Source organism: Rhagoletis pomonella, unplaced genomic scaffold (genome assembly GCF_013731165.1).
Source record: "Rhagoletis pomonella isolate Grant_MI unplaced genomic scaffold, Rhpom_1.0 Rhpom_scaffold_00007, whole genome shotgun sequence".
Classification (NCBI taxonomy): domain Eukaryota; kingdom Metazoa; phylum Arthropoda; class Insecta; order Diptera; family Tephritidae; genus Rhagoletis; species Rhagoletis pomonella.
The window spans coordinates 11085865-11096198 of record NW_023458561.1 but is presented as its reverse complement, the minus strand read 5'-3'; the positions used below and the strand labels follow the sequence as shown (position 1 = coordinate 11096198).

General features: G+C 31.8%; 1 protein-coding gene across 8 annotated transcripts in view; it reads right to left on the bottom strand.

The window, feature by feature from the left end:
* LOC118742311 (potassium/sodium hyperpolarization-activated cyclic nucleotide-gated channel 2) overlaps positions 1-10334 on the bottom strand; it is a 238860-nt gene that overhangs the window by 32256 nt on the left and 196270 nt on the right. For all 8 annotated transcript variants that reach the window (XM_036474287.1, XM_036474288.1, XM_036474292.1 and 5 more), the window contains 5 exons: positions 8265-8414; positions 8118-8194; positions 7748-8059; positions 597-691; positions 442-530 (listed from right to left, as the gene is read on the bottom strand). In XM_036474287.1, coding sequence (XP_036330180.1) covers positions 442-530; positions 597-691; positions 7748-8059; positions 8118-8194; positions 8265-8414 — 723 coding nt within the window. The remainder of the gene's footprint in view (positions 1-441; positions 531-596; positions 692-7747; positions 8060-8117; positions 8195-8264; positions 8415-10334) is intronic.

The window sequence follows — 10334 nt, the reverse complement described above, 5'->3', positions numbered from 1 at the left end:
ATGATTAATTAAAATTTTGAATAATCAATTAATCGCACAGCCCTAATGTACATACTGACACTGCCGGCAGAATTGATAGACTCGTCGTACTTTTAAGAATTTTGTATACATTTATTTAGTTTATTTTATGTTTAATATTTTTTATAAAAGCCTAGGTAGTTATGCATCATATAAATCGGTATTTTCTAGCCACTTGAAACTTGCACTTTATTATACTAAAATTGAATGGGCTACAAAACTGCATTCTGAGTAAAAAGTTTAAAAATTTGGTGAAAATTTTTGTATATTTTTTGAAAAGGGGATTTATATGGTGTTTGGCGTATAGCTGGCCAGGCTTTTATAAAAAAATATTAAACATAAAATAAACCATGGAAAAACTCTTCAAGGTAAGGCGAGTCTATTATTTCTGCCGCCACTGTATATATGTATGTAGGTAAATACCTCTCCGTTCGCCATAACAATATCTACCACGCCTTCTTGGATGAAGTACATTTTTGTTCCAATTGTACCTTCTTTTATAATAATATCACCTGTGGACAAATATGAAAAAAATGTTATATAAAATAAGGCTTATTAGATAAAACCAGCTATCTTACCGGGCTGAAAAACTTCATATTTCAGTTTCGTTACGACGTCAGAAACAAAATTTGAATCAGCATTAGCAAAAAAAGGCACGGACGCAACGAGAGATCTGGGGATGGCAAAAAATCATACATTTATAAAGTATTAATACTTTTGGAGAAAAACGAACTTAATAATAAAATATTGTTATTAGTCATGGTACAATAATTACAGGTATTGTCTTCCCAGAGAGCGCATATTCCGATCAGCCTTATTTAAAAAATATCATTGTTGCCCACACTAAAACGTTTACTGCTAGGGAAAAGGGATATTTCCATACCCCATATACCATATATGTACACTAGACTGCATCACCAAAAAATGTTGCGGTTTTTCCACCCGGATTACAAAATGTATTATATTTTAAGACGTCCACCAAAATATTTCGGAAAAATATTAAGATTTAAGTGAGCTGGGCCGATTTGAAGATACCTCCAAAAATGTAGTTTTTTTTATGAATAAAAATTGTTTCTTAAAGAACTTTTTGAAAAAAGTCCGCTCAGATGACAAAACAGATTAAGCTTAAAATATCTGCATAAAAATATTTAAAAATCTTTTGAACGGAATCGTAAGAATGAGATTTTTGATGCTGGGCCAAAACTATTCTGATTTAGACTTACAGGGTGTCAGTTGAAAGGTATTTTCACACTGTTTTTATTTCTGTCGAAAAAAAGTCATTCGTGTCCCAATATTTTTTTTTTTAAATACCAACACATCTTAATTCAACTTTGAATGAAGTTCCTTCATCCTACCTTTCTCTTTCATCCTTTGAATGAGTTTATTAGTAAAGAAATAAAAAGGTAGAGAAAATACCTTTCCAATGACACTCTTAAGTCTAAATCGGAAGAGTTTAGGTTCAGTTATTCAAGTTTTTCTTCATCATTACGATTCTTGTGCTTGCCACATAAAAGCAAAAAGTTGAAAATTATTGAAATCGGACTAAAATTACGGCCGCTTTTCATATAACGGTAAATTTCAGAAATGCTTGAAACTTCAATATTTCGAAATTGAAGGATGCTAATTTACTCAAAATTGATACACCCCGGCTTATCATCTAGCGGTAGGTTTCGGAAAGGTGAAAAAACATATATTTAATACTTGCGCCGGGTATTTAATGTTCGGCTCAGCCCGAACTTAGACTTTCTTACTTGTTTTTATTTTTATTTTTCTGCAAATTTTTTAAGCTTAAACCGTTTTGTCATTTCAGGGGACTTTTTCAAAAAAAATCTTTAAGAAACTATTTTTATTCATAAAAAACTCCATTTTTGGAGGTATTTTCAAATCGGTCCAGCTTACTTAAATCTTAATACTTTTCCGAAATATTTTGGTGGAAATCTTAAAATATAATATATTTTATAATTCCAATGGAAAAATATTACCGATTTTTTTTGTAAGGGGAGTGATGCAGTCTAATGTACACGTATTTTTTTAAACAAGTCATCTTGCAGAGAACTTATTTAATTTGCAAAAGCCGAAAAAAAACATTCGTTTGTAAATAAATAAAAAAATTTTTATGGCTCACTTCATTTCAAAAGTATTTTCTTTTATTTTGAAAAATTATAAAAATTAAATTGACCGAAAGCAAAAAGCAAAGCCAAATAAAAGTAAAAGAATCAACATTGAACTGCGTCAAAATGAAAATAAAAACTTGTTATTTTTGTAGTTTTATGACGTATTTATCAAATATACGAGGGTTGCTATTTATATTTTTGCCCTAACAATGGAAAAATGAACATTGGTGCCTTAACCCTGGAAGTGCTTCGCTTTTATGACCCTGGCTATCGAAACGACTACACCAACTTTAAATTTAAATAACAAACAAAATAATTAAGAAGGAAAATACATATTATTATTTTTAGTTATTTATATTTTTTAAACACATTTAAAAAATATTAAATACATATTATTTTCTCTGTTACATATAATAAACAAAAATATAAAGTATTGTTCACTCAAAATCGGTACGCATAAAATGGGTTATATCTTTTTAACAGGTTTCAGAAAATAATATTTAATATATTAAAATAAGGGGAAGAATTCCGCTATAGATAGATGTTAGCGAAAGTTCATATTTTGCTTGGATAAACAAATAACAGACAATTTCTTTGATAATGATACAATTTTTCTGAACACCCGTTCTAGAGACTTTAGTAAGTCAACTTGTTCCACTAAACTATCTTTAGTTTATGTTTTTTCATAGTTCGCGCATCTCTACTTATTTTGTTTTGAATAAATAACGTGTATTTTTCGATTTGACGTAAATAGGACATATTCGTAAATTGATGAGTTCCAGAACTTTATTCATATCTTTGGCTTCAAACCGATTCAAAGTTACCTGTGAATAATTAATTTTCATTAAAACCAACCAAAACTTTACGGAAGGTCTAAAGTAAATGATACAATGGCTTAACAGTTTGTGCAAGTGCTCCTTCCAGCATATTTCTGGGATCATATGAGCCATTGTGGAGTCTGATCGAGTTTTAATGAGACTGTTTCGATTTCATTTCATATCCCTTTGACAACTTGTAAACTTCTATAGATTTAGTTTTAAGAGGATATCACCCTGTGTCTTTTTAGCTTAAAACTTTTAACGTGGGAGTTGACCGAAGTCAAGTTTTAAACATGTTTTTTAGCCATTACTAAAAAATACCACATTTGGTGTGAACATTGGGGTTAAGTAAACGTGTGAGGATTTTCTTATAAAATTAATTTAATCTAACAGAATTATATGTTTATATTATAACTCGATAAGGTTTAAGTCTTGCCATAGCTTCCATTCGCTGAACTGTGGATAATCGTTTTCCAATTCTCTCGCGCGATCTTCTTCTGATAAGCCGATTTTTTTTTATAATTGAGGTAAAGAGCCTTATCCTTAAGCTGCACTATGGGAAATTTGAGCCCATTTTGTGGCCAAAAGTCAATTTCTTGACTTGCTTGAAATAAATTTTTTTATGTCTTATCTTACAGAGAATATTTCAGAGTAAAAAACTGTACACTCTGTTTTTCAATAAATTGACTTATCGTTGATTTGGTAACCCTCAAACAGATAGTTTCGAAATTCTCTGTAAACGAAAAATGTGCAGCTTGATTTTGTGCCACATTCAAATACGTTTATCTCGTAATATATTTGCTGGTTTTCAAAAGTGAAAAGTGGAAAGAAAGAGTGACGGTTAGCAGAATACCAATATTTACCAATTAAAACTTGTATTATAGTTTAAAGGTTGTGCCAAAGAAGCGTCCGCATTTAAGTGACTTTAAAGTGAAATTGTACGATTAAAAAAAAAGTTGATTTAGTGTTTTAGAAAAATGTTTAAAAACGTTTCAAAAAAACTCATCATACATCGGTAGAATAGTGCCTGATCTCTTATTTCCCCATAATCTTATACTGCGATTTTGTGCGATATTAAAGAAATTATAATTTTTCTTAGGTAACTACTTGGTACAAAATCATGAGTTTTATGAAATAATTCACGGTGTTATAATTTAAAAGTTGGAAAAAACCTGTCCGATAACAAAGAGAAAGTTTTGAACTTAAGGCCAGGGGAGGATTCGAGCCAATATTTAAAATAGAACGTACGAGGCATCTGCTTATTGGGTTGGGGTCCACTGGACCCCGTGTGACCATTACGCTATTTTTTGGAGGTGTGACCATTACGGGTTAATTTTTGCGCAGCAAGGCCCCTACTTCTAGTCCTACTACTGGGCCAAGTTTTAAATTGATATCTCAACTTTTAGAATTTTGGCCACAAAATAGGGTCAAATTTCCCATAGTGAGCTGGTGCGAAATGATTTTTTTTTGATGATTAGCTTACTCTGTTAGTTTAAGCAGAAGGAATCCATTCATTGATTTTTTGAGGAAAATCAGAAGTTTTTGGTATATTTAATTTTAATTTAATTTTTGATCTCGAGAGTGTCGGATTTACAACGAATTCGTTCAATTGCTGGAACGCGTACCGATTTTAAGTGAGCAATGCTTTAAATGACTTCAGAGAAAGGTGCAAAGCGAAACACGATTTTTGTTAGTTGAACCGACTAACGAAGCACGTCCAGGGTTAAAACGGTTTCAAAACATTCTGCGTAATGACCAATATACTTTTGCGTTCGATTTTTTACCACAAAGTGATATTGCACAAACGCAAACTTGCAGGAACTTGCACGTTTCCTTGTCAGCTGATGTCCATGGTTGCAATCCAAACAAAATACATTTTTGTAGAATTTTTAAAATTCTCTCAGATAGACAAAAAACTGGCCCTACATGATCTGATTGCGGTTGCATTCCGTTTACGAATAAAGTTTTCATGTCATCGAGTACCTTTCAAATCCTTGGAATTAAATAAATTAAATAAACAAGTATTTACTTACATTTTTCATTAGAAAAGTCGTTTTTTAAATGTTTTTAAAGATTGCAAATTCTTCCTGGAAAAATTCTTGCCTTCAAGATAACTGCCACTTTGCATTATCAATGTTTGAGTGATGGATAGTTTTTTTGGTCTGCACGAACGCGACTTGAACAAAAATCATGATAATTCGTACAAATTCGTACGGGAATATTTATATTGTGGATTTCTGTGAGTATAAACAAAATCACATCAAGCAAATGTAAAATACGCATATGACGCGACATTAATGTTTTTGATCTAGGCTCTAGGCGATTATCAGCATCTAATTACAACAACAAACTATAATATACGAAGAAAATTGTCGTACTGTATAAGGTAGATTAACCCTAACATTTGGAATTGGAAAATTTGTGTGTCTTTTTTACATATTTTGCAAATTAATCCAAAAATGTTACAGTGCATTCATTATTTTTATCATTTTTTAATCTTTTCCTAAGCCAGTATTAGTTATTCTTTAGCTCAATTGCATTTGAATAACCCTGGCAATCAAATTCTCAAAATTCAAAATTCATCAAATTACTTAGTTGCTCATATCCGTAAATCGAATATGGGAATACAAAAATGGAACATTGCAATTCGATTTCGGAAAAGTAAGGAAAATCAATTTTCGGAAGAAAATACTTTCGAAGCGAATTCATTGTTCCCTCAATAAATTAACAAATCTTTTGTAATTTGTTTTCATTTGTATTAAAGCCTGTTCTTTTGCCAAAAAATCAAGCTATCAACGATGAAAATCGATAGATAAATAAACAGGTTTTGAATGGCCAAATGAAAATGTGCAATTATTTTCTTATGAATTAGGAGCAGGAAATAATGTCATACGCCATACCGTACATACGTGGCCGTACTCTTACATACATGGCTATGAGCAACATTTTGCATGTTAAAGCTTGAAAAGAATATCTTTTCGCACTGCAAACTTAAAATAAAAATATCTTGGGAAAATGACCTCATCTATAAAAACCGGTTTGCGTGTCTCGCCAAAAATGGAATAAAACTAATACAATTACGTATGGCTTTCATTTAAAAGACAATTGTATGGAACACATGTCACGTTTGGCAGTCAACACTTTAAAGTAGCGAAGGACTTTGTCTACCTAGGATCCAGCATAAACACCAACAATAATGCCAGTCTGGGAATAAAGCGAAGAATTACTCTTGCCAACAAGAGCTACTTTGGGCAAACGAAAAGCAGGCGCCCTCTCTCGACAAACAATAATCATCAAATCTGACAACATACCCGTCATTTTATACGGCGCAGAAACATGGATGATGTAACAAATATCCCTTGGGTGGAAGGACCAAGTGCAGAAAAATCTGTCTGTACTTGAGATGAGCAACTGGCGCAAATCGACAAACGCTTGTTCAAAGTTAATCGTATTTGGATTAATAATAATATAATAGATTGGCGCTTACACATATGTTAGTGTTTGGCCGAGCTTCTCCTCCGACTTGTGGCGTGCGCCTTGATGTTGTCACACAAAGCGGAGGAACCTACGGTTTTATGCCGACTCCGAACGGCGATGGTATTTTTATGAGAAGCTGTTTTTCATGGCAGAAATATACTCGGAGGTTTGCCATTGCCTGCCGAGGGACGACCGCTGTTAAGAAATACTCTTTTTTCTATATTTTTTTGCGATGTTGCTTTGACCAGGGCTTGAACCCAGGTGCTGATGAGTGGAAGCGCGCACTGCTTACCACTACACCACAGCGGCCACACCACAAGGGATTAATAGTCAAGCAAAAATTGGATCTAGTAAATATTTAAAACATCTGGAACCAACTGATTTTTTCTTAGTTGTTAAAAACCGAAACCTTGCCTTTTAATATGTAATTATTAAATTATATATTTCAATCAATCGTTTTCAGAAATATCTCTCTGTTTATAATACTTTTTAACCGATTTCATAACAGGGAGGACGTTATCAATTCGTCAAAAATTCTTTTTTATGTACATATGTTACCGCATAAATTTGGACGACGTTAACCAATTTCTATAATTCTTTAATTTTAAAGAGAAAGGTGGTACCTCAGTGGTGGTCCCATACTAATTTGGTTTAGATCCGTTCGTTGGATCATGTGGAAATTAACGGTACTCTTAAATTTTTATATGAGAATTAAAGTCGGTTTTGTTTTTTGCTTAAAAATTACTTGTAATTAAATTATACAGTGCCTCAGAAAATGTGTTTTTACGAAATATTACTTTTTCTTGGCTTTTTAACATAGCTTTTTTTGACGAAGTTTTATTCAATTTGTTTAAAAAATGCTCATTTAATTGCACTTCATGTATATCGCATTTAAACAAAAAGAAAAGCGACATTAAGAAAAGACTGCGGTAAATCTGCATATATTATAAACGCATGTCTAATAAATTTTGTCTATACAGCTTCTCTGTTTTTGCTTAAGTGTATTAAAGCGTATTCTTTAAATGAAAATACAGCCAAACCAAATGTTATGTAGTAGATTTCAAAGCACATTGATTTATTCAATTGGAAACACATACGTATACCAAAAAATAATTTTTGAAGAAAAACATGACGTACTATTTATGTAAGAGCAAGATTGGTAAAAAATTCAACAAAATAAACAAAATAATGAATTTACAGTGAATTCTAAGACGGAATTGTATTAATATTCTAGATGAAAAAACCCAGACTTTTTAATAAATTTACGGGTTTTAAGCCTAAGATGAGATAATAAGAAAATGTTATTTGTTGATTACGTACCTACAGTTGTAATTGATTACATCCTCTCGCAGTTTTTCACTTAGTTCACCAAGTATACATTCTTCGTCAAAAAATTTTCCTTGATATCGATGCTCAAAATACTCGGTAATCCTTTGGCGCATGTCACGCGGAAGCTTCCGATAGGCCATGTACTCCTCTACCTGTTTCACCTTTTCACGATATTGCCGTCTGCTAGAATCCAAGCTTTGGATCAAATTGGTCGCATGGCCCAAGAACAATGCATAACAAGTAGCACCTGATATCATCGATAGCATCGTCAGCCACATATCTGTCAATGACTGCGGCGGGAATCTGCAATTAACAGTATGTATGTATGTACACTGCTTAAAGATGACAAAGAAAATCCTACCTGCCGTAACCTATACAAAGCATATGAGACATCGCCTTAAATAAAGCCCATGAATACTGTTCAAGCCAATATGACTCCTGAAAATCATGTATGTATATTAAATTATTTGAAACTAAAACACAGGATAGTTTCCTAATTTCCAGTCACCTGTAATTCGTTAATGGATACCCATGAGTTTGATGGAAAACCTTGTAGCATTGGCACTAAAAACTGCAAACAACCACTCCAGTGGCCGATAAGAAGCATCATGCATATCAGATTGAAGATCCTCATAAAGACTGATGCCATATTGAGGAACTAAAAAGATATCCATCAATGCAAAACTATTTATAAGCGATGCATATTTCATTACAACAACGAAAACGAGTGTGAAATGTGAAAGTACAAGAGTTGAACACAGTAATACGACTGAACACAAAAAAAACATTCTAAAAATGTTAAGCTCAAATACTAACAAAATATTTCACGCAGTAATTAGTGACATACACTTCATATGTATGTATGTTATACTTATTACTTCATAAATATTAATATTAACAGTATAGATTTAGACTTTGAGCAAAACATCGGTAGTTATCATAACAAACAATTTTGTCATATACATACATATCTACTTATTAAATAGGTTGCTGCAATTGAACATCGAGCACCTAGCTTTATAAACAATTTCATTAGTTCACATTGATCATATACATATGATAATAGCACAGTTAAATATAAATAAAAGAATGTGGCCCTTTTTAGAGCTAGAAAGCACTGCAATAATCGCTCATAATAAAATAATTGCTAATAATTATTTCTAGACTAAAAATCCTATTTATGTAATTTAAGCAAATTATAGTAAAACTATAGTTATATGCAATATATATATATACATATGTACCTCTTGATATATATGTAACAATATATACATGTAATCTTAATATGGAAATCGCTATTTAACATTTTTTTTTCTCTAAGAAATGGTTTGAAACTTTATAAAAGCATAAGCCCTTTAGTTACGAAATTTGTTCAAAATACTGGTTTTTAATAAACACTGGAACTAATTTATTGATCTAGTAAATGCTTCTACATTCTATTAGGTCCGTAGTGAGTAATCCACCGACTTTTATACAAAGTAGTGTTCTGAAAGAAAATGATTTAGGACCTTTTTCTATTACGGTAACGATATGCATAATAAAGCTTTGCACATTGCACTCCATTAAAATAAGAAATCGTAAAACAAGTGCTAAAATATTCGACGTACGTATTTGATCAGAGGAATTAGTTGTGGGATTATAAAGGGATGTTACGAATGTTATATATTTCACAACCGCTAGTGGGAATGAAACTTACAAAGGAGCCCGACATTTTCTGTCTAGAAAAATAAAAGCACGTTTTGAAAGTCTCGATTATACATATTATATTTATATTCCATAAATTTGTTGAAAAATGTATATTTATGTCCTTTTATTATCTACGAAGTTATAATATTTCTATTTACATTCTTTTCAAATTTCAGAACGCATGTTGACTAAAACAAGAAAAACTATTATACGTATTTATTTGATCTGAATAGCATAAAAAGTTCTCTGTTTAGACGAAGTTTTTTAACGAAAAAATCGTACTCCACATACTACGAAATCAGCACTATTTATTGCATTTATTCCCAGTGGGAAAATGTAATGTATACATAGTAATCGAAAAATAATCAGTGAAACAACCCTTTTCACATTTGAAAATGCATTCAATTTTACATTACCTAGTATCGAGAAATTAACGTGATTTAATATGAAATTTTTGGGACTTTTTGAATACATTAGAATGTTGATTACAACTTAACCATTTCCATTTGAAGATGCCCATTAAAACCATGCGTTTGCATGAGATTCTGAGCCCTAGTGATTACATTTGGCAACACATATCGAGTTATGCGTAGAGTTCTACAAGAAACTAAGTTTTAAGAAGAGTATGTTAACTACGTAATGCAACCACTAACGAAAGACTTTCAATTAAATGCACAACATTATAACTTTTTTCTTAACTTTTTGAAATTTTAAATAATTGTTTATCGTATATTTTAGAGCCTTAGCCAAATAATGCCCTAATGTTAGTCTATATACATATGTACATGATAGTCAAACTATTAGAAGGTATTTCTCCAGCTCATCTTATTTTTTTACAGTGTGTTACGGGGTATAGTCGTTGCGCTGGGTATGCAGTAACAGTTGCATGGCT